Source organism: Suricata suricatta, chromosome 4, assembly GCF_006229205.1.
Source record: "Suricata suricatta isolate VVHF042 chromosome 4, meerkat_22Aug2017_6uvM2_HiC, whole genome shotgun sequence".
Taxonomy (NCBI): domain Eukaryota; kingdom Metazoa; phylum Chordata; class Mammalia; order Carnivora; family Herpestidae; genus Suricata; species Suricata suricatta.
Window position 1 is genome coordinate 58,051,031 of NC_043703.1, and position 25,868 is coordinate 58,076,898.

Genomic DNA, 25,868 nt, shown 5'->3' on the forward strand with positions numbered 1-25,868 from the left:
ATTTTTACATTATCTAAAAGAAGTTAATGTACTTTATCAAAACTTGTCCAAGATCTCTCTTGCATTTCCAGCTATGCTTTTGCTGGTCCATATCTAGACTTATGCTAGAAAATACACAGTTGGGGCGCCTGGATGGCTCAGTCGGTTGAGCTTTCAACTTTCAGCTCAGGTCATGATCTCACAGTTCGTGGGTTCAAGCCCTGTGTTGGGCTCTGTGCTGACAGCTCAGAGCCTGAAGCCTGCTTCAGATTCTGTGTGTCTCTCTCTCTTTGTGCCTCCCCCCCGCTTACTCTCTTGTCTTCTCTCTCAAAATAAGACAAAATTTTTTTTAATTAAAAAAAGAAACGGTTAAAGGTCTGAGCAACAACATCGTACATATGTCTGTTTTTGTTAATGATTTAGAAAAGTCCTAAGTCAAACCATATTTTCTACCATTCTGAAATTAATTTATAATAGTCTGTAATCCAAGTTGAAAATATGTTCAAATTATCTTAACAAACGAGCCAAAGGCAATTAAAAGCCAAACTTGCTTTTTCTGATTTATAGTATGAAAACTGATCAAAAGATTGTTTCACATGTCGAACATTACAAATCCTTTGTAATACTGAAATTACTGAGGTAACATGAATAATAAATCATTGATTTTCAATCTGACTATGGAAAACTACATTAGTACAAATGGATTTCTGCAGTATACAGAAAGACATTGGGTACTGTCTCTTCCGCCAGGAACAAATGCAGGTATTTGTGTTTTATGTTCTATCTATGTCTATATTTAGCTATTATTAAGTATTTAAGCTACTGGTTTATACTGCACTAATATTCTTCATGATGGCTTCATGAAAGGCTTTATTTTTGAATTTCTCTTAGCTCAATGTACTTTTTAAAGACTATTTTTAGATTAGTTTAGATTTACAGTAAAATTGAGAAGGTGGTACAGAGTTTCCATATATCCCATCTCTCCTGTTATAAACATCTTACATGATACATTTGTTACAATTAATAAATGAATATCGATACTTTATTATTAAAGTCCATGGATTACTCATATTTCCTTAGAGTTTTACCTGATGTCTTTTTCTATTCCTGGATCCCATACTACATTTACTTGCTACCTCCCCTTGGGCTCGGCTCCCCTTGGGTCTGACAGTTTCTCCAACTTTGTCTTTTATGACCTTGACAGTCTGGAGGAGTACCACTCAAGTATTTTGTAGGATGCCCCTCTACTGGAATTTGATGTTTTTCTCAAGATTAGACTGAGGTTATAGGTTTAGGGAGGTAATTTTCCTAGAGGGGACTTAGATACCTACGGATTAAAAACACACATCTAGGGGCACCTGGGTAGCTCAGTCAGTTGGGCGTCTGACTTCAGCTCAGGTCATGATCTCACAGTCCGTGGGTTTGAGCCCTGCATCGGGCTCTGTGCTGACAGCTCAGAGCCTGGAGCCTGCTTTGGATTCTGTCTCCCTCTCTCTGTCCTTACCCTACTCATGCTCTGTCTCTGTCTCAAAAATAAATAAGACATTTAAAAACACACACACACATCTAGACTTCATCAAACTGCTGCCGAGGACGTAACCCATGTATCATTTTTAGTACTGTGCCTAGTTCGTATGACTAGAGGCAGAAAAGATAGTCTTGAGAAAAGAATATGATGATTAAAAAAAGGTTGGCTTAAAAAAAATAAGAGGTAGATAACATTAACATTAATAAAGACAGCAAACAGTAGTCCTTTTAATTCACTTTCCAAAGTAAGCATGTTTTTTTTTACAAATTAAGATAAGGCAGAACGTCAGACAAAAATGCATAAATAATATAGTTAGTTCAATTCTGTATCTTCAAAGGGAAATTTGGGTTGTATATAAATAAATTTACTTAAGTATATTTATGTTTTCAAAGCATACTGTCACATTTTTATCTAACAGATAAACAATAAACACTTTGTAGGATTCTCTTGCCTATGGGTCAAAAATAGCCTTAAATCGTTAACAAACTTTACAGTAGGCAATCATTCAGTTGCCTGAAAGGCTTGTTCAAACACAGATTCCCAGGTGCTATTCCTGGCAGTTTCTGATTCAGTAGGTCTGGGGTGGGGCCTGAAGATGTGCATTTCTAGCAAGTTCCCAGGCAGTGCTGAAGTCTGAGAACACTATGAAAACCACTTCTTAAGAGTCAACAAGGAAGCTACATTTATTACCTATGATGATTCAGGTGTTTTACACATATTACCTTATTTACTTAGTTATAGAATCTTATCAAGCAAGTATGAGTATCCCTTTCATAAATGGGGAACCTGAGCTCAGGGAAGCTAAGGAACTAAGCTGAGGAGGTAATGGGATTAGATGGCAAAATTACAGTTCAGATCTCTGATTCCAATGCCCATGTTTTTCTAGTTCAATGTACTGCTCCTTGTTGACAAAGGAGGGAAATGCACACATCTTTGGCATGCTCTTTAGAAAAGGAAACTGTACCAAGTGTGTGCAGTGATTAATTCAGGCCAGTAGAGCATTAAAGGAATCTTAATTGAAGACGTGGCAAAAGCTCAGGGTCATGGAGAGGATTCACCGATCTCTGAACTTCTGAAATAACCAAGGATAAAGTGAATTTAACGTACACTTAACAAAACAGGAAGAACATGTATTTAATATAGTACTAAATGTTCCTCAATTACTATTATTTTATTATTCCTTACAGGAAAACATATATTTAAATAAAAGGCCTTAAAAGAATAATCTCATTTACATTTAAGTTTAAAGCATCATACTATTCTAAATGACTGCCGGTGTCTACCATGTCACCAACCAGCCACTACTCACTCTGGTACTGAAGCAACACAGCATGACGGTCTTCAACAACACGCTCTGACAGTCACTGAAACATTTATCTCCTTCCACAAAGCAAATCAAAAGCAATGACATACAAACAAGACAAGCAATTTAAAGTTTAAGAAAAGTGGAACAGTCTACAGTAAATAAATCACCAAAAAAAGAAGTTCCCAATAATATATTTTCTGTCACTTTGTTATGGTCTATATAAAAAAGAACACTGAGACACAAAATTATTAGAGTGCATACTTAAAAGTTAATGAGGTCGAAATTTCAGAATGAGAAAGACTCACCCAACTCTATCTACATCTCTATTATAGAAACAAATACTTTATGTAAGAAAGATTCCCTTTTAAATATCTATATACATATTTCCACTTAACACTTACTTAAACCCACAGTAATATTTATTTAAATAAGAATTAAATAAACTGTCCAAAATGCAGATTTCATCTCACAAAGCAGAAGTATTTTAAGTCACAACTTCCAGATGGTATCTTGAATACACTGGTTCCTTAAACAACATTAACAAGCATATTTTTAAGAATATATTTTCATCTACAGGTCAGGTAAAGCTTTATTAAATGGTAAACACTTTTAAAAGTGCAGAAACACAAGTTTCAAAAATGAATACATTCAGAAGATCTGCTGTTCAAATAATATTTTTTCAAAACCAGGCGGAGGAGTATGATAAAATTCACTGAACTGGCAATCCAAAATTGCACTGTCATCAACTAGAGACAGAAAAAGAAAGAAAGAAATTAGAAGCTAACATCTTAATTAGAAAGAATACACAATTATACAATAAACTGTCTTTATAATATCATAGTATTAACAGGCAAAAAGAATAAATACATCTGTTGTCCACATTACAAAACATAACCCTGTTGGACAAAAGTAACCACAATGAAAAACCAAATCTATCCAAAACACTGAAAGGATATGTGTCAAAATATTACTAATTATTAGTGTGAATAAGATTACTTTTAATTTTTTTCCTTATTTGCCTACCTACATTTTCTTAATAATTTTATACGTTAAGATGTATTATTTTTAAAAATTGTTTTATTTTGAGATAATTATAGATTCAAAAAAGTTACAAAAATAATAGAGTTCTATGTACCCTTCATCCAGCTTCCTCTAATGCTAATAGGCTACATAACTACAGTATGGTATCAAAACCAGAAAACTGACATCAGTACAGTACTGTTAATTAGACTGCAGTCCTTACTCAGCTTCTACTTTTAAAAAAAATATTTATTTATTTATTTTGAGAGAGAAAAAGAGGGTAAATCAGGGAGGGGCAAGGAAAGAGGGAGAGAGAAAAATCCCCAGTAGGATCCATGCTGTCAGTGCAGAGCCCAACATGAGGCTTCGTCTCACGAACCATGAGACCATGACCTGAACAGAAATCAGGAGTCGGGTGCTTAACTGACTCAGCCCCCCAGGAGCCCTTCTACATGCTTTTATCAGCATTTACCAAAGAGAAATTAATGTATATACATCCACACAAAGACTTGTATATGAATGTTGATCGCAGCAACTTTATTTGTAATGGCCCCAAACTGGAAACAACCTAAATATCCATTAACAGGAGAAGGGAAAAACAAATTGTGATATAAACACACAATGAACTATATACACTACTTGGCAATAAAAATGGATGAATTATTGATAAATGCTACCATGTGGATGAATCTCAAAATAATTACGCTGAGTGAGATAAGCCAGAGGGAAAAAAGAATAATACAAACTTATGATTCAGATAATCTGTAGTTGACAGAAAGCAGATCAGGGCATTGCTTGGTTGGGGCTGGGCTGGGGAAAGGTGAGCAGGAAGGATTATAAAGGAACAGAAGGAAACTTTTAGGGGTGATGAATATGTTCACGATGTTGACTGTGGTAAAAATGAGTGTTGACTTCATAGCTACTTGTTAAACTACATAAATATGATTACTGTACATTGCTAAATGATTTGTATTTCATAATAAATGCAGGAAAAAGTTAAGTAGTGGATTTGACATTCATGAAGCCACCAGAGATTTAAACAAGGGCGGTGTCAGAGAAGTGGTGGTAAAGACAGTCAGGGCTGAAGAACAACTGAATGGTACAGTCAGTGGTGCAGGTTGTTAGAAACGAAGCCATGTAAGAAGAGTAAACACAGGGCGAATGAGGGATATGAATTTCGGAAGGGTGTTTTGTGTAAGGATGACTCAGAATTCCTGACAGGAGATATAACTGAGATAACTGACAAAGTGAAGTCCCAGAGTTGGAGCATTTGAAACCTAGACTATACACTGTTTTGTTTGTGTGTTTTTGTTTTTTTAACATGAAGGATATCACTTCATCTAAGATGGGACAGAACGATGACAAGATTGGATCTGATCCAGCAGAGCTTCAGGAGGGTAAAGGTGGGAAGGTGGAGTGCACCATGAATAGCCTCATTCTTTACAAAGTAGAAGGTAAGGTCAATCTGGGGAGAATTCAAGAAGCATGCGGAATGTGCAGCATATAAAAGAATTGTCAAAAACGTTGAGGGCTTAGGCTGGAAGTCATAACTTTGTTTTTGTTTGTTTTTTAATGCTTATTATTTATTTTTGAGAGACAGAGAAAAAGAGCACAAGCAGGAGAGAGGCAGACACAGAATCTGAAGCAGGCTCTGAGATGTCAGCACAGAACCCAATGTGGGGCTCAAAGTCAAACTTCAAGATCATGACCTGAGCTGAAGTTGGACACCTAACCAACTGAGCCACCCAGGTGCCCCTGGAAGTCATAACTTTGTAATGACACTCTTTCTTAGTGTTACATGGTTTTCTCTTTCCATAGGTTGAGTGTTAAGAGCTGACAAAATGAATGACTGGATGGATCTAGCATTAGAGATGGGATAGAGGGACAAAGGGTAAAAGAATTTAAGTTTTATTTTTATTTATTTATTTTTAAGTAATCCCTACACCCAACATGGGGCTCAAACTCACAACCCTGAGGTCAAGAGTTGGATGCTCTACCAAATGAGCCAGCCAGGTGCCTCTGAAGTTTTATTTTTATCTGTGATAGTACCAGACTATTAAAATACTTGGCTTAATTTGACCAATTTACTAATGTCAATTTATGAAATATATGTTATTTACTATCTATAAGTTTATTACATTAAAAATTATGCTGAATCAAAGAAATAATTTGGAATAAAAATTTTATTTGCTAAACACATTTGTGTAACTCAGTCATTCTGCTGATCTTTATTTCATTTTTCGACTCAATTTTTTAGAATATTAAACTATATTTCCATTTATTTAAGTAAATAAAGGAAATGCTTTTAGGCTTACACAATACGGCAAGGAAACTAACTGAAATCAAATTTAAAAATATATTTTTACATGCAAAGACAGAGAAGGTGAAATCACTGGAAAGTAATTTTCAGGAGAAAAGAAAACTAATGAAAACCTTAACTAAGAAGTAAAGCATATGGGGCACCTGGGGGGCTCAGTCAGTTGAGCAACCAACTTCGGCTCAGGTCATGGTCTCACAGTTGGTCCATGGGTTCGAGCCCTGTGTCAGGCTCTGTGCTGATGGCTCAGAGCCTGGGGCCTGCTTAGGATTCTGTGTCTCCCTCTCTCTCGGCCCGTCCTGAATTCATGCTCTCTCTCTCAAAAATAAATAAACATTAAAAACAATTATCCTTTGGCTCTTATTATCCTATTAAATATTTATATTTGTTATTTGAATACTTTTCTGACATCCCAGTCTGTCATCACTAAGACTGTTACCTTTCTAGTAAATTACTACAAATATTAGTAATTAGTTTTTATTATGGCTCAGATATAAAAAATTAAAGTAATTCAATGAGAAAATACTTTAAGATCTACTAAAACCATACACAGAAAAAACATACCTTATTGACTTAAAGTTGGGAACATAAAAAATAAAGCAGAATAGTGATAAAGGTACTGTACTTATGTTTGTTATTTTTTTATAAAGAGAGACACCTTACTTTTAAAAAGATTTTTTTTAATGTCTTATTTATTTTTGATACAGAGAGAGACAAAGCATGAGAGGGGGAGGGGCAGAGAGAGAAGGAGACACAGAACCGGAAGCAGGCTCCAGGCTCTGAGCTAGCTGTCAGCACAGAGCCTGACACGGGGCTCGAACCCACAAACGTGAGATCTGACCCGAGCCGAAGCCGGAGGCTCAACCGACTGAGCCACCCAGGCGCCCCGACACCTTACTTTTTAGAGACACAAATGAAATATTTATGAATAAAATGATAGAACATCTGATATTTAGTTCACAATTATCCAAGGAAGGAAGGTGGAAAACAGGAGGAGTATCAGCATTAGGGGGTAGGTGAAACCTTGCTGGCTCCAAGCTGGTAATTGTTTAAAGCTGGGTGATGGGTACATGAAGGTTCATGATATTATTCTCTTTACTTCTATACATGTTTGAAATTTTCTGTAATAAAAATTAAAGTATTTACATGGTAAAGGGTCATCTCTTAAGTAACCCAATTCTTGAAGCGTTATACTTGTACAGAAATTACAGTATATACATAGCAATATGAAAATATTCGAAGTCACAATTTTGTCTCAAAAGAGTTTTAACATTTAGATAATTTTATAAAGGTAACTAATGGTCAATCTACATAAACTTCCCATCTATAGTTCCAAAATATTCTTTACAATTACATTTCCTGGTAACCTAAATCTCCCCAATAACTGGCAGAAAGAGATTCGTAAATTCAGTAAAGCTTTCTGGAACTTTCTAGAATTTATGAATACATGATTTAAAAAGGGAATGTAGTTATTGTATATTAAATTATAATCAATGTTTCTGGTAGCTTTTTAATACATAGGGAATAAAACTTCCTTAGTCCTGCAAAGTGGAATTGTAATATCCTACTCACTATATCTCATAAAAAAGGTCCTTATTAGCTTGTCTAGATATTTTATTTATTTGTTTATTTTAAGAGAGAGTGCAGGAGATGGGCAGAGAAAGCAGTAGAGAGAGAGAATCACAAGCACACTCTACACGGTCAGCATGGAGCCCGATATGGGGCTTGAACTCACAAACAGTGAGATCATGACCTGAGCTGAAATCAAGAGTTGGACACTCAATCGAATGAGCAACGCAGGCACCCCAACTTGTCCAGATTTTTGAATGACAGTTATTAAGTTAATGAAAATATCAAGTAAAAGTTACCATATACAATAATACTTAGAAATATTTTAGCTTACCATAAACAACTGGATACACTGTCCCTCGTATACCTGATGCCGGACAATGCATATTTTTTCCATTCAAATATACATTTAATTCTACATGGTCATATGTAATACCCTAAGAAGGAAAGAAAATATTTAAAAAGTAAAAATATACATGTTCCAATAAAAGTCTAAAGAGTCAAAAAGCACTACTGGGAAGCATGGGAAAAACTAAATAAGGTGTCACAGTAGCTTTCATTAAGGGTTTACAATTTGATAGAGTTCTACTTGAATTGTGCTAAAAAAAAATTTAGTGGTGATTATGTGGGGGCAAAGTCAAGTAAAGTTCCTAGAATTCACAGTAGAGGTAAAACAAATGAGAACAGTTTGAGTCGTAGTTATTATATATTCAGATAATCTTAATTTTATATTCTGAATATTAAGATGATATAAGTACTATCCACCATGTACAGAGACACCTTTAAAACTCATAAAGAAAACACTGCTCGCTCTCTATAGAATTGATCTTAAGGGGAAAAACAATGAGGTTTTTAGCATTAGGGCTTACCACCTGTCACTCTTCTCAATTTGTAAAGAAGTGTCTTCATATAACTTATTTCTGAAAAGAAATACGTTTCCATATCTGTTTACCTGATAGAATAGGTACAGAATAGATCACTCTGTACATATATATATATTATTGATGGTGCAAAAGTCACAATGAACACTAATTAGTATTAATTAATACATTAAAATGCTGGAAAACACTTAGAAAGCCTGTATAATGTACCAAGCACTATTCTAAGTATTCCTATTTAATCATTTGATCCTCATAACAAGATGGGTATTATCCCCATTTTACAGATGAAGTAGCTAAAGCACAAAAAGGTTAAATAATTTACATAAGCTTATAGAGCCAGGAGGTGGCAGAGCTGGGATTTAAACCCATGCAGTATGGCCTCAGAATACTCACCCTGCCACGCCATACTACCTCTCTTTAAAACTTTGTAATAGTTACTCCCTGATGACAGAAAGATTTTCTTTGAAGAATTAAGTAGACAATTTTTTCAGTAGAGAAATCATCATCAGATCAACCAGCAGCCACTCCAAGGAATTCTGACTATAGATATATCACATCAACTTAAAAACTTTTAGAAGCGAAGAAAGATCCGTCAGATGATCTAGTCTTAAGTTCTCTTTCCAGTTAAAACAACCAAGGTCGAGATGAGTCAGTGTGTTAAGTGCTATAAAAGATTCTCCTCAAATCTTAGCAAAGCCAGGGTTAAATAATAATTTATTACCAGTTAGAAAATATTGAGAGCAAACTTTTTTGTTTCATTTCAGTTTATGTATTTAAATAAAATAATAAAGCTAAATGATAGCTGGGATTGGTTTTTGTAATGAAGAGGCCTTTTTTCATTCAAAAACAAAAACAAAATTACATAAAAACAATGTGTCCTCTCTTTCGAGGACTGGCTTACGGGACCCCAGGCAGTTCAGGCAGGGGTCTGTCACCCGGGCACCCTTCACCACCTGGTGGCAGCACCGATGGCCAGCAAGCACGTTGTGAACCCAAACCTGCAGCATAATGGCAGGATCTCATCCAAAGAGAGAAGTGAGAAACGATAGGAGAACCCCAACTCCCACTAGCAGGGTTTTGTTCCAAATATTTCTAACTTAATCTGTCCTTTTATATGATCTAGAAACGAGGTGTGATTCTACCATAATAATACCAAAAGCCTGATGTGTTCTATGCATTTATCAATAACTGCATGTTCAGTGAACAGACTCTGATACTAAGCTGCCTGTTTAATAATCCTGGGATCCCTCCATACAAGAAGTTACTTAACTTCCCCTTATCTGTAAAATGGTGATAATAATGCTATCTATTTTATAGAGTCATTATGAGGATTAAACAACTTAATCCCTACCAGGCATTTAAAAGGGTGCCAGGCCTATAATAAATTTTAGAGAAAAGTGTTTGCTATTATTAGTATTGTTATTATTATTACATAAAATGGCTATAAAACTTCTCTAAAGTTAAACTGAAAAATGCAATTTTAGAATATGATTTGCACTTTTTAAAACTATATATGGAAGGAAAAAAATAAAATTTAAGCCAGGTATGTTTTCTAGTGCTGTAGGTGTCCCTATGGGTACTATAAGATTATTGTATTAATATAATCATTTGGTCAGATGTTGAAAGCTTATTTTTCTTGATTTCTCCTCAGAGAATGGTTATATGATGGACGTTCTACACATATGAGAATGTTTTTCCTGTCTTACACTGAACTGATAAGAGCAGATACTACACTTGGTCTTGGCCAAAAGACCAAGAAGCAATTGTTTTTCCTGTCTTAAAATCATTTCTACTTTTTCTATGCCACTGTCAGCAATTTGGTGAAATTTGTTCTCAAATGTTTGAACTAGGAAGAAAAAGGTAATATGGTGGGGTGATGTTTTACTCTTCTTGACTCTCCATATATTTCACCTTTTTTACGTCTTCCTTTTATCAGAATTGGTATAAAAACTCAAAGTCTAGTTTAATAATGCTGATAAACTAAAAATGACATTCTTAAATCTGTCAATTTGTGGTATCAGTCATCTCAATAAATGAGATAGGAAAGCAAGAAGAGCACACGGTAGTTGAATACATCAACAACAAAAAAAAACATTTGTTACTGATTATCTTTGCTTATGTTTGAATTTCATCTTAGTGTAAACAGGTTGATAGCATCAACCTGACTTCAAGAGTCTCCTTCAAGAAATATCTGAGTAAGAGTGTTTCGTATTATGGACATCTGGCAATGATCTACAAATACAAAACCAACTGTTCAAAAAGATGAACAGGGAAAAACGGATTTTAAAAATGGTTTATGCCTTTTGACTCCTAAAACACTTTCAATAATTTACCTATTTAAAAACTAAGTGTTCCTTATTCTTTTTAAATTGCAGAAGAAAGATCAGACCTCAGTTAAAAATCTTAATTTTCACATTTGTTTTCATTCTCACCAAAATACTACAGACTTCTTTAATTCAATACCCTGGATTTACCCTGTGTCATATTAGAAACTTTCCTTCATTATGTATAGATTCTTTTCAATTTGGTACCAGAGCCACAAACTTAATGTTCTCTGTAGAAAAGCCCCTTTGCTGTAAGAGATCCTAGGACTCTGTCCTTAATCAATAGTAAACACCTGAACTCTGGGCATAAGGTTCTTCAATAACAGCATGTAAAAAGAAATAACTGGGAAAGACAAAGAGGGATCTTTGATCACATTTTTAAGAGGGTGGTTCTGGTAATGACTTAAATGTATCTAGTTGGGAACAAAAATAGAGAAGTCTTAACAATCTCTTTCTATTTCCTGCTTTCCAAAAACACTTTTCTACAATCAAACCTTAGGATTTTGAGTCCAGTTCTTTGAAGAGTTCTCAAAGTGAAGAAATTAAATATAACTGAGTTTAATGTGGACCAATACTCCTAATAAAATGCTATTAATTCTTTAAGAAAAGTCCATAACAAATTAAATACAGACACACTTTATTTATTGCACTTTGCAGATACCACTGTTTTGTTTTTTGTTTTTTTTTTGCAAATTGAAGGTTTGTGTCAACCGCATGTCAGGCAAATCTATCAGTGCTATTTTTCCATTAGTGTTTGCGCACTTCAAGTCTGGGTCACGTTTTGGTAATTCTTGTAATGTTTCAAACTTTTTCGTTATTATACTTGTTACAGTGATCTTCGTTCACTGATCTTGGATGTTGTCATTGCAATGGTTTTAGGGTGTCACGAACCACTCCCATGTAAGACCATAAACTCGACTGATAAATGTGTGGGTTTTAACTGCTCCACTGACTGGCTGTTCTGTGTCTCTCTCCTTCTCCTCTGTTCTCCTTATTTCCTGAGACACAATATTGAAACTGGGCGAATTAATAACCTCACAGTGGCTCCTAAGTGTTCAAGTGAAAGCAAGTCCCATGTCTCTCACTTTAAATCAAAACTCAGAAATGATTGAGCTCATGTAGAGAGCCAGGAGTGGCCAGAAGCTAAGTCTTTTACACCAATCTGCCATATTGTGAATGCAAAGGAAAAGTTCCTGAAGAAAAGTAAAAGTGCTACTCCAGTGAATAAATAAGTGATAAGAAAGTAAAATACCTTATTGCTGATAGGGAGAATTTTGGTGGCCTGCTTAGAAGATCAAATCAGCCACAATATTCCCTTAACAGAGCAAGGCCCTACTGTCTTCAATTCTATGAAGGCAGAGAGAGCTGGGGAAATGACAGAAGAAAAGTGTAAAGCTAGCATAAGTTGGTTTATGAGGTTTAAGGAAAGAGGCCATTTCTATCACATAAAAGTGCAAGGTGGGGCGCCTGGGTGGCTCAGTCAGTTAAGCATCTGGCTTCAGTTCAGGGCATGATCTCAACGGTTCAGAGGTTCGAGCCCCACGTCAGGCTCTGTGCTGACTGCTAGCTCAGAGCCTGGGGCCTGCTTCAGATTCTGTGTCTCCCTCTCTCTCTCTGACCCTCCCCTGCTCGCACTGTCTCTGTCTCTCAAAAATAAATAAAAAATATTAAAAAAAAATTTTTTTAAGTGCAAGGTGAAACAGCAAGTGTTGACACAGAAGCTGCAGCAAGTTGTTCAAAAGACCCAGTTAAAATTAGTGAAGGTGGCTATGCCAAACAGCAGATTTTCAGTGTAGAAACAGCCTTCTACTGCAAGAAGATGCCATTTAGGGCTTTCATAGCTAGAGAGAAGTCAATTCCTGCTTCAAAGCTTCAAAGGACAGGCTGACTCTCCTGTTGGGGGCTAATGCAGCTGGTGACTTAAGCTGAAGCCAATGCTCACTGACGATTCCAAAAATCCTAGGGCCCTTAAGAATTATGCTAAATCTACTCTGTGTGCTCTACAGCTGAAACAATAGCACATCTGGATAACAGCACATCTGTTTACAACATGGTTTACTGAATATTTTAAGCCTACAGCTGAGACTTACGGCTCAGAACAAGACTCCTATCAAAATATCACTGCTCACTGACAATGTACCTGAGATTAATGCGGTTTTCATGCCTGCTCACACAGCATCCATTCTGTAGTCCATGGGTGAAGGAGTAATTTCAAGGCTTGTTACTTAAGAAATATATTCAATAAGGCTAGAGCTACCATAGAGAGTGACTGCTCTGGAAAATTTGAGAAAGTAAACCAAAAACCTTCTGAAATGGATTCACCATTCTACATGCCCTTCAGAACATTCATGATTCATGGGAAGCAGCCAAAAGATCAACATTAACAAGAGTTTGGAAGAAATTGATTCCAACCAAGAGCTGGATGATTAACCTACTGAGCCACTCAGATGCCTCCCTGATATTTTCTAATATGAAGGTAACCAAACTTTTAATATTATGGCCCAAGATTTCTCTGATGTGAGAGAAGCAGAAAATGCTGGTTAGAGCCAACCTGTCATTAATTCTCCTGAATGGAAGTAAGGGCTCCCACTAATTTGTTTGGCCAGTGGCAGCCCAAAAAGAGCAGCTAGGGTAGCCAGCAGCATCCTGACTAAGTGCTCTCTCTGGAACCTGCACCACCTCATTAGATCCAATCCCAGTGCTTCAGAATTCACACTAGAAACTCCCAAGCACGACTATATGCACTAAAAGCAGTTCAGGTTTACTAATTTACAGTGGGAACAACTCCACAAGCAAACTCACCACCACGTCTCCCTCCTGCGGGAGGCTGTTTGCCGGCAGCCGGTTTTTCTCCTCGCTGTTGTGGTACAGAGCTCCATCACTCCTCATCACCAGACTGTGCACATCGCGGCCAAGAGGAATCTGATTCAAGTTAACTTTCTGAGTCGCAACGCCAATCCCCCATATTCCTAAAAAACAATAGTTTAAATGCCCCCAAAATCTGGAGAATACAAATAGGAAAGAAGGGGTTGTTTTTAAGAGAGTGTATGTTGTTTTAAAAAAAAAAGTGGCATGCTAACACTAAACTATTTTTTATTAATTTTTTAAACAAATCTTTTAAAAGTAGTTTGCAAACTACCCTATACCCTTGCAGATGGAGTAGCCTAGGAGACAAGAGTGGGCCCTGAAGCTTTAAGGCGTAGGTTAAACCTTGGCTTAGCTGTACCATCTGGGGCAAGTTATTTAACCTCTCTGCTTCTTCACCCGTGAACTTGGGATTCTAACACTACTTACTTCAAAAAGTTATTAAAAGAGATAGCAAGGTAATCAAGGAAAGCACTTTTAACAGTGTTAAGTATTTCCCCCCACAATTGGTTAAGTGAAGCACAGAGTATTTTCAGATGTTAACTATTATCACTACTCTCTAAAAGACATTAAAAAAATTTTTTTAATGTTTTATTTATTTTTGAGAGAGAGAGACAGAGGGAGAGAGAGAGTGTGAGCAGGGGAGATTCAGAGAAAGAGAGGGAGACTCAGAATCGGAAGCAGGCTCCAGGCTCTGAGCTGTCAGCACAGAGCCTGACGTGGGGCTCAAACCCACAGATCATGAGATCATGACCTGAGCCGTAGGTGGACACTTAACTGACTGAGTCACCCAGGCGCCCCTAAAAGACATTTTTAAAAAGCTACATGCTGAATTGAAATGGCCTAGGGTTCCAGTCAAGTACTACCTTGGAGAAGTGGGAAATTAGTTTTTCGTTTTGGCATCTATAATATGTGACAAATAATATAGGACCTGGTCAATATCAGGGAGAGGAGAAAATTAAGGATGAAGTGTAAAATCATTTTCTTACCCGTACCTCAAGTCAGTGGGCTTAAAATCTTTTGGTCTAAGCTGATTTTAAAGCAAGCAGCTCTCCTCTTAACCAGCCAAATAGAATACCTAGAGCTCTGGATTTTGTCTCAAACTGTTTCCCTGTCAGTTTTTATCAAAATGATAAAATCTATACATTTTATAGATTAGGAGAAAATCTATAAATGGAAGAAGGTTTCAAGGTCATGTTGCCAATCCATTCATTTTTCTGAATTGAGCAAGACTATTAAAAAGTTGCATGTCTGGATATCACTGTCTGGGCTTCCTAAATAATCTGCCTATATAATTTACTCTCCAGAGTGGGACAATTTTAAGAGTGGCAGAAGGTAATAACATTAATTTCTTGGGACAACAGTTCTAGACAGGGTTATAGGCTCTCTTATCCTTAAAGAACTGTGCTTGCTGTCATACATTCTGGCATCCTGCCTCAGGCTTTCATTGACATCAATGTGCGAACCCCAACAATGTATTTACTCCATGGATGTCACCCTTTACAGAAAATCCGCGTAAAAATCTGTACTGGATTCAAGGATCTGGAAAATATTTGCTTTTCTTGAGAAAAGGTATGTTTTACTTGAGCAGATTTTAGTTGCCAGAGATATCTTGGAGAGATATTTTATAAAAGAATGAAGTGGAGGACAGATTCATATTTATTTCACATACTTAGGAAAATCAGTATTTTGAACTAATTTAGAAAACAAGTTCCAGAAGGATGTTTTACATCATTCAAGCCTGTCAAGTAAAAGTATGATTTACTCCCCTCTACTCTTCTTAGTCTACATCTATACTTATGTTAATCACGCTGTATTTCACTAGACATTTTTTTACAATAAAGCTTTAAAAAGCATATTTCCCTCTATTCAATACAGCTACAAGTTATCTAATCACTATTAGAATATTCAAGCAGAACTGTTGTACGATTCAAGAAACTCTGTAAGTTTTTAATGAGAAGTATACACATTAGCCTTCTCTCAGAATTCTAAATTTGTCGATTGCTTCAGAAGACAATGAATTTGGGCATCTTAACAGGAATTAAGAGGGGAAAAAAAAGGATAGGATTGATTTTATGCTAAGATAAAATAACAAGAGTCTACACCTTATATGCTTGACCAAAGGAAATGATGCATTTAGTACCCATTAATAATGCTAGTGCCTACCGCTTCTCTGCTGTGTCCTGTCCTTAAAACACTCTCACTGGTATGAAGCAGGAAGGGCAGTTCCTGTATTCCCATTTTATAGATCAGAAAACTGAACCTAAAGGATACTTTAACCAGAATCACCCAAGAGGTGGGAAAAAGGCCTTCCAAATAAGTTTCGTGCTTTTTTATTGCCTCATTCATCTTTTCCCTCTACTGAGAACTCCTCTTAATTATTTACAATTAGGACGTTTAACAGTAAAGAACCATTATACTAACCTGTGGACTGGATTTTGAATTCAAAGTAGCTTTTGTTCTGATGTAAAGGGGCACTGGCTAAACAACCTCCTGTTCCACATATTCTTCTTCCGTTTTTTACAATGACAACATCTGTTCCTAAATAAAAAATGCAGACACAGTGTGAAGTTTTTAATTTTCTTATCCAACCATCAAGGTTAATTTCTTTCACTTTTAACTCTAAGTCAAAAAATAGCGATGCCATATTTACTTTGAAATTTAGAAATGCTGATAAATTCAAAACGATTTTTACTTCCCCCTTTCCCCGCCCCCCCGAGAATGTTTATATTTAATATTCACTTGCGGCTACAAACCCTGTTTGGGCAATTTAGTAGTAACTCTGTGGGAGGAGCACCAGAGGCGCTCCCCTCGCCTGGGGACGGCTGACGAGTCTCGGGAGGCGGCAGCTCCCAGATGCCCGTGAAAACGGGTAGGTGCACACAAGCACCTCCCGATGACGGGGGCAGACCGGGCTCTTAGCCTTGAACACAGAACAGGGCCAAGGTGGAGTCCGCCGCGAAACGAAATTGGGTCGAGGGCAGCAACTGAGAATGAGGAGTAGAGGGCTGCGCCCGGAGGGGCAGGGCGGAGTGTTGGGGGCGTGTGGTCCTGGCGACCCCGCACTGTCCCAGGGGTGGGCCGTTGGGTCTGAGGAAGGCAGGGCCCTTACCCATGTGTTGCGTATCCAGCTGCACCGCCGGCATCTCCTTCAGAGGGATGTGTCCCGTCCCGCCGTCCCTGCAGCATCGCAGGCAGCAGAACACCGAAGCGGCCATCTCGCCAGGACCACCGACTCCGCCACCGCCGCCGCCGGCCTCCCACAGCCCCAAGCCCGCGGTGACACCGCCCCCCACGCCTCCGTTCCGCCTCCCGCCCCTGCCCGAGCGTCGAGACCAATACAGCGACGCCCCACGCCGGGAGGGCGCAGTGCAGGCAGAGGTGAAGCGTGCCTGCGCAGAAGATGCTGAGGATCGGCTCTTGGGAGGGGCGGTGACGAGGGGGGCGGGGCTGGAGGCGGAGCAGGGGCAGAGGGCGTGATGTGAGGGGCGGGGGAGGACGGCGGGCGCATGCGCACGACGTTGTTTTTCCCCTTGCGGGGTTTTAAGTTTGGGTTCTTAACGTTGAGCAATGCTCGCCTTCTCCGCAGGGTCTGCAACCGCAGATGCTGCGTTTTAAAAACTCTTCCCCCCACCAACTTTGACATTACCTTTAGGGATGAACTGACAGAATAAAGTAAGACTGGGGAGTGGGAGCCCCAAAGTTTTCCACACACCCCCGGCCCCTTACCGCGAGCCCAGGGCTGAGAGAACTTTACACCGAGAACCTCCGCCCCCTAACGTGGCAGATTTCTGAAGAATTTATTCAAATTCTAAATAGACAGACAGGCCTCGGAAGTAATGGCTGTTAGTGACTTCACCGTGGATGTGCACCCGGGGCTCTAAGTCAGCCCTGATGCATTTTAGGTGCAGAGATATGCATCCCGTGGCTCCTGATGCCAGCGGTTGGGGCGCCCCGGAAGGCCATCCGGGGAGAATACCTCTGGGAGGTACCGCTTGACCGGCCTCAGCTAAGGGGTTTCAAGGAGCGTGAAGGGAACTCCTGAGGCAGCGAGGGTGTCTGGTCCCGCAAGGGAATCCTCGGTTCCTGCAGCCTGCCCCATTCTGCTTCCAAGTAGGAGGCCCTCAGGGTGCTCAGCTGTCATCTCCTTGCCTGCTTACTTCATCTGGCCTGGGTGGTTCAGTGGGTTAAGCATCCTACTCTTGACTTTGGTTCAGGTCATGATCTCATGGTTTGTGGGTTCAAGCCCCGTATGGGGCTCCATGCTGACAGTGCAGAGCCTGCTTTGGATTCTCTCTCCTCCTCTCTCTTTGCCCCTCTCCCACTCATGCATGTGTGCAGGCACGCTCTCTCAAAATAAATAATAAGCTTTATTTTTAAAAATTGTTAAATACAAATTGGTGCCTGGAGATGGTCTTCAGTGACCACTTAGCATTAACTTAGCTCAAACCTTTATTCCCAAATTGGTTTCCAACCTGGAGGCTTCACCAAGTACAGGCCCTGGGAAGCAGATGCAAGATGCCCACTTCATATGTAATGGTTTCCTATAGGTAGCTTTTTAGTCACCTGAGTGCAAATATCCTTAATGGAGGTCCCACCCACCCACCCGCAAAGAATAAGAGAATTTTTTCTGGGTCTTGGGTCTCTTTGCAGTCTATACAAATGATGTTATCATTACAATTGGGAAAACCTCCAAATTCTATACTTTGAGATTTAGTTAACCATAGAATTAATAAGTAAGGTGATTATTAAAGTGACTGAGGATAGACTCTCTCACTGCCTACAGAGTACTTTCTTACACATGAAATTTTTCTTTGACCAAAAACCTTGATCATTATTTTGAGAGTTTAATTAGGGCTTGGTTCTCTTTCCATTGGCAGGGGAAGTTGAATGTTCCAGAGAGAAAACTTTCCTGTCATTCCCTGACATAGGCACTCTTTCATATATGTATCTAGTTAAATTCTTGAAAGTTTTCTAGGTGGATATTGTCCCCACTCTATAGATGAAGAAATAGGGTTAGAGGGATTAAAAAACTGGTGTAGCCTCAGATGATTAGGAAATAAAAAAGGTAGGGTTCAAAGTCCGTCAGTCCAACTCCTAAGCCTGTGTTTGCTTCACCAGGTCATGTTGCCACTCAAGTTCTGAAGATCTAACTCTTGTAATAAATGTTGAAATTCTTTTAAATGTGCTTTCAATTGAAAAATTCAGGTGTACACTTTATTTTTGTATGCTTCCTTAAACTCCACATTGGCTATAAGCTGCTATGGCTCATGTATAGATAGTAACATAAAATGGCTGTTGTTATTAGGTAAAATATTTACCCAGAAATCTTATTAGTATTTATTAAAACATTTTAATGATCATTAATATTAATTTTTTGATTATTTATTTTTTGAGAGAGACAGAGAGACTCAACATGAGCTGAGGAGGGGCAGAGAGAGATGGAGACACAGAACCCGAAGCACGTTCCAGGTTCTGAGCTGTTAGCATAGAGCTCGATGCAGAGCTCCAACTCCGGGAGATCGTGACCTGAGCTGAAGTTGGACGCTTAACCGACTGAGCCATCCAGGCGCCCCTCGTTAATATTATTAAAAGCAGTACTTGTATTAAATATTTAACAAATATTTCTGGGGGCGCCTGGGTGGCTCAGTCGGTTAAGCCTCCGACTTCGGCTCAAGTCAGATCTCACGTTCGTGGGTTCGAGCCCTGCGTCAGGCTCTGTGCTGACGGCTAGCTCAGAGCCTGGAGCCTGCTTCCGGTTCTATGTCTCCTCTCTCTGCCCCTTCCCCTCTCATGCTCTGTCTCTCTCTGTATCAAAAATAAATAAAACATTAAAAAAATTAAAAAAAAACAAATATTTCTGCCATTCAAGTTACTCACATCTTTAGTGAAAAGCCAGACTAGTAGATGGCATGAATTGGCCATGACTGTAGAACCAGAATTGCCACAGTCTTTCCTGGCTGGAAGAGTCATCTGCTGGGCCGCTGCCCAGCGCACTTGGCGCCCGGTGTAGCAACTCAAGTACACTCAGCGGTATGAAGCAAGCAAACCCAGTTAGCAGCTAACACAGACTTCGCTGCCGTGGCAGATGAATGCCATCCATGAGCTCACAGACCTGATCCTTCTTCTATCTGGGATTTGATGATCCTTTCATTATTATTTTCAAAGGAATTATCCTTTCTTTTTGAAAAGCACAATGCTAAAGATATTTTGACAGTCTTTCACAGCTATCACTTTAAATAACAATCACAAATAAAGCCTACAAAAAGTTTCCCAATAGTTAGTTAGGAGGTCGTTTATCTAAGTCAAAAGCAATAAGAGAGAATGACTACTTGAAAAAAAAAAAAAAGTCTACTTCAATGACATATGCCAGGAACTTGAGAACTGATAGGACAATAATGTAAAGCATGTGTTTCCGAGTTGAGTTTAACATCATGCTCAGGATTTTCTTTAATGGTTTTTATGCCAACCAGACATCTCCTGTTAGTGAACTTTACACTGGGTCACACAAAATGTTTTCTTTTTAAAAAACTCATTAATCAGTTATTAAGCCAAACTTTTTTCTTGGGGTAAACCAGACTACATTTGTGATCTTTCAAAAATCAGAAACCTGATGAAAAAGTCATACTTCAAAAAACTAAAAATATTTCTGGAGCCTTGATCTATTCATTACTGTAATTTTGAGTCATAGTAACTAATATTTATGTTGTGCTTACTGTTACCAGGCAATAATAAATGCTTTTTATAAACTAATTTAATCCTTGTAACAACTCCATGAGGTAAAAGTATCCTCCACTTTACACATGAGGAAGCTGAGGCAAAGAAAAGAAAAGAAAGGTGCCCACAGTCACACAGGCAGCCAGGGATAAAGCTGCACTCAAACTCAGTCAGTCTGGCTACAGGGTCTTAGTTCTTCACCACTATGCAAACTGCCTCCCTCGAGTGCTTCATTTAAGAATAAATTCCTAATTTTTGTTTACATCTCTTCCCTTACCTCAGAAGCTGACATTTAAATTCAGCCGACATTAACTGCACTCATTTAATTTGGGTTTGCTGAAGTATAAAGTATCTTACTTCTATTCAACAACCCAAAATAAATGAGAAAGATAAACATCAAGAACCTTCTCCTGCAACAGCTCCACTTTGTTAGCAACACATTTGAACATTTAGGAAGGGGGTCCTTCATAGGGTATCTCTAAATGTCCAATGAAAGGGATATTTAGTACTTTCAATTGCTAAAACAGTTAAAACATGTTGGATACTTGGAAAATACAGAGTTCTGGCACCAGGAAGGAAAGAGAACATGGGGCAAAATAAAGGAATTGGACAGAGGTATAGAAAAAGGAGAATAACAGAAGATAAAGCAGAACAATTCTTAGTCCTGAAAACGAAGAAAAAGAATCCAAGTGCTCTGTAAATAAGATCTCAGGGAATAAAAAATGTGATTTGCGAAGGCACCAGGGTGGCTCAGTCAGTTAAGCGTCCAACTCTTGATTTTGGCTCAGGTCATGATTGCACGGTTTGTGGGATTGAGCCCCCTGTTGGGCTCTGTGCTGATGGTGTGGAGCCTGCTTGGGATTCTCTCTCCTTCTCTCTCTCTGCCCCTCCCCCACTCTCTCTCTCAAAATAAATAAATAAACATTTATTTTAAAAAAACATGATTTTCCAGGAACTTTCAACCTGGAAGAACTGTGCCTCTACCTGCTTCCCTTCTAGCGGAGAGCAGGCTGTCATAACCTGAGGGAAGTTCTGTGATTTCTCCCCACCTTAGCTTCTCTTACTCAAAGTGCAAGGATCCTTGTGGACTTAAGCAAACCTTTCCTTACTGATTTAGATTCTAGGTACAATTGCTGCAGTAATTAGGAGAAAGCGATATTGAGGATAAAGAAAAATAAAAAAAGGAAGCAAAGCAAAGGGCACTACCGAGGTAGGTTTTGCATTCCCAGAGAAATTAAGGAAGGATGAGGACAAGTAAAGTTAGTCCTGGGCTCTACACCCCTTGTCTAGCAGTGCGGAGGGTACCTAGACCTGTCCCTCGTCTTCAAGGAGCTGGTAAGTGTTTTGTGCGAAGTTTCTAAGGCCAAAGATAAGGCTACATAACTGATATTATGGAAAGGCGGTTGCAAAAACACTTAGTTGGCTGGATCAAATACTTCAAATAAATGTTTCTCAAAGCATCTCAAACATCCAAGTGATTCTGTGTCTTGGGACTAAAGTAGGGCTGGGGAACAAGAAGTCACCATCTCCAAATTATGAAACCAAAAGCTACTGGACATTTGCAGGAGGATCAGACAGAGGAAAAAAAATACATTTTGTTGAATGTAATATCTGCAAAAGAACACAATTATAAGTATCTCATTATTGCGAGAAAGGTCCTAAGATGTTTCTTATAACAAGGAAGGGAAATGAATTCTTAGTTAAAATGTACCTAACATTACTAGTTTAAGAAATATACGATGTCACATAGTGTCCATGGTTTAATTTTTGTAAGTGTAGAAAAATTTAAGTTTTTCATAAGGTTTTACCTATAGTTACAATACCTCCAAACCTATTTGCTCAATAGTGGTCCTTCGCATGAATATTACAAATGCAGGTATTGTCAGAACCCCGATATTTATATTGAGAAAGGCGTGTTTTACTTCCATCCACTAAGACATGTGTGTCTATGAATGTAGATGTGATCCTGGGTAGGGTTCGTTTCAGTTTGGGGCATAACTCCTAGGCCACTAACCTTTGCAGATCTTGTAAGCTGAGTCACAGAGAATGTGAGACTACTTAAAATTGTTGGTAAAGTTTACAGAACTCTGGAATATTTGAAAACTACTTTAAAAAATTCACTGTGAAAGAAAAGAGTTTGAAATACCAATAGTGTGAGTTGACTCCAAGGTTATGTTTGCTAAGAGTGCTTCAGTGTAGGAAAATGGAGCTACTAAGAATTGAGCATAAATAAAATACTTTTTTCCCCCCTCTTCTTCGGCTATTCCAAACTTTTAACCAAATGCTTTACATTTTTTATATAGGGATGCCTGGGTGGCTCAGTCGGTTAAGCCTCCGACTTCGGTTCAGGTCACGATCTCATGTTCGTGGGTTCGAGCCCCGTGTTGGGCTGTGTGCTGAGAGCTCAGAGCCTGGAGCCTGCTTCTGGTTCTGTGTCTCCCTGTCTCTCTGCCCCTCCCCCTCTCATGCTCTGCAGGGCTTGAACTCAGGAACCATGAGCTGAAGTCAGCTGCTCAACCAAATGAGCCACACAGGCACCCCTCACTGTAGTTTCGATTTGCATTTCCTTAATAAGCAGAGATATTGAGCTTCTTTTCATGTGTCTTTTTGTGCATTGTATATCTTCTTTGGAGTAATTCTATTCATTTTTATTTGTCTTTTTGTTTATTTGTCTTTTTGTTCTTGAGTTACATAAATTTTTATATGACCTGGGTAAAAGTCCCTTACCAGATTATACAACTTGCAAATAATTTCTCCCTCTCTGTAGGTTGTCTTTTCATATTCTTCATGGTATCTTTTGAAGCACAGAAATTGATTTGATGAAGCCCAATTTATCCAGCTTTTCTTTCGTCACTGTGCTTGGGTGTTATATTTATGAAACCATTGTCTAATCCAAGGCCAGAAAGATTTACTTCTACGTTTTTTTCTAAGAGTTGTATAATTTCAGCTCCTACTTTAGGTCCTTGAGACATTCTAAGTTAATTTTTCTGTATGATGTCAAGTAGGTATTCATTTTCTTTGTGCAGACATCCAAATGTCACTGCATCACCTGTTAAAAGGCCGTACTTGGGACGCCTGGGTGGCTCAGTCTGTGTCCAACTTCAGCTCAGGTCATGATCTCCCAGTTTGTGGGTTCAAACCCCACATCAGGTTCTCTGCTGTCACCCCAGAGCCCACCTTGAGTCCTTTGTCTCCCTCTCTCTCTCTGCCCCTCCCCTGCTTGCACTCTTTCTCCCTCTCTCAAACATAAACAAAAATTAAAAAAAATTTTTTTAAAAAGGGCCATTCTTTCCCTCATGGAATTGTCTTGGCAGCCTTACTGAAAATTACATAAGACTTTCTTTGTTTGGCTACAAAGAATAGTAATGATTGGCTTAATCTTAATTAATATGAGTAGTCAGAAAAGAGATACCAAGATCTTTTAAATACCTGTGTACGTATTTTAAACATGGTCATAAAGATTACTGGGAGTTTTTGTATTGACTGGACTAGAAGCAAAACTACATTCCCTCATGGATCATTCAGCTGGACCTACATTTTATCAGTCTTCATCTTTCCTACCCTATCTCTCCTCATTTATTCCCTGGTGCGGCATCCTGGTTTTGATCTTTGCCTCACCAGGAACTCTTCCTTTAACCATTGATTCTCATCCTCATCAGACTCCATGCTTCCTTTTTACACAACGAATACTTTGTCCTCTTTACTCTCCTGAAATATAACTCACAAATAATATAATGCATCTATATAGGTAATTTCAGAAAATCAATATAATGCCCTTACTACTAAATAAAGAGGCGTACACTCAGTTCTTTGTGATTAACGATATCTTGGTGATCAGAATCTTTGATAGTATCAGAGAATAGCGTCTGGATAGAGAACAGTAACTAGAATAAAAGGCTAAAAGGAAGTTGTATGGTACTTTTCTCAGGACAGTGTTAGATTAGGAGTAAACAGTCCAGGAATAACCCTAAGTAAATAAATAATTTCAATAAGTAATGTTCTTATCATGATGCTAAAAATTAAATATATATTAAGTTAATATATATATGATGGCAATAGTAGAAGATATTTTTCAAACAATCTTATTAATAAATTTAATAAAATCCATGCACTTAGTATTGCAACTAATTATATAATATTAGCTTTGAGTCTATTAATATGATTCTATAATCTTCTCTGTCATGTGTTTGCAGTTGGTTTTGTTGCTTTTGCAGTAACTACACTGAGTCCCATTTCAACTAAATAACTAAGTAATGCTGTAAGTGAAAAGCTCTTTGCAAGAAAGTAGGTATAAACATGTTGGGTGGATCTAGAAGCTTGTGTAATTAGACTGATTAAATTACTCTTTGGCCTGAAAATCTTTACATCTCTCTCTCTGTTTATTTTATTTATTTATTTATTTTTTGAAGTTTCACATTTTATTTATGAAAATTCAAATAATTCCAGCAGGGAGAACACCCCAGAAATTCTCCTTTTGTTGTCAAATAAAAATATTTACCTATTCTTTACATTTGTGAGAGAGAATTTAGAATGAGTGTTAATAACTGTACAGAGGTACTTTAAAATCATAAAGAAGGCTGATTGTTACCTTGATAATCTATTCCATGCATGGTTGATATGCTTTTTATAATTATGCAAGAAGAAAACAACACAAAAACTTACATTACGTAGACATGTGTACTCTCAACAAATAAAAATACACTTCTTTATTCATCGTGTATAATTCACAATTGATAATTGATAATTAAATCAGATTTTTATGAAACGTACAAATTTTTTAAAAACACAGATTGATGTTTCTCTCTGTAGTACCTTTTCCACCCAATCAAGAGTGCACAGCTCCTGTGGTTTGCTCCCAAGGAAGTTTATTATTATGCGGGTTGTTTACCATTAAGGTAATTTCACCTCACCTACCATATGTTTGTAATTTTTGCAATAACAAAGATTCCCCCTTTTAAGTGTTTCAAAGATCAAATACCCCATTTGTGATCAGGAATCTATTTATCTCTTTTAACAAATTATTTTGGCAAATGCATTGTAACTCACCAGAATATTTTTTTAATATAACACAATTTATTTTTTTTAATATATGCAATTATTTTCCATCATTTACAATACAGTAGTTGCAATGACACTCCAAACAGAAAAGCAAAGTAAAAAATCAAAACACCAACTTCTGTTTCATGTAATTAGACTTATACTTAATTAGAAGGTTAAGTAACAACTAGTTAATCACCTAATTTCACAGCCATCTGAAGTGGCAATCGTTATATAGCAGCTTATCTATGATACATTCAAGATACATGATACAAGATATTACTTGTTCATAGGCTACAACACAGCCTGCTTAATACCTTTCCTT

At 38.0% G+C, this 25,868-nt stretch overlaps 1 protein-coding gene and 1 non-coding gene across 2 annotated transcripts; both read right to left on the reverse strand.

The window, feature by feature from the left end:
* Positions 1–1,700: 1,700 nt before the first annotated feature.
* SPRYD7 (SPRY domain containing 7) lies at positions 1,701–17,081 on the reverse strand. Its single transcript, XM_029936803.1, has 5 exons — positions 16,902–17,081; positions 16,214–16,330; positions 13,727–13,893; positions 8,054–8,156; positions 1,701–3,559 (listed from the first exon to the last, which is right to left on the reverse strand). Exons 1-5 carry the CDS (start codon positions 17,005–17,007, stop codon positions 3,462–3,464), a joined length of 591 nt encoding a protein of 196 aa, XP_029792663.1. The 5' UTR covers positions 17,008–17,081; the 3' UTR covers positions 1,701–3,461.
* On the reverse strand, positions 10,172–10,364 carry LOC115290865. The gene has a single exon (XR_003908262.1). It is a non-coding gene; the product is annotated as a U2 spliceosomal RNA (small nuclear RNA).
* Positions 17,082–25,868: the final 8,787 nt, after the last annotated feature.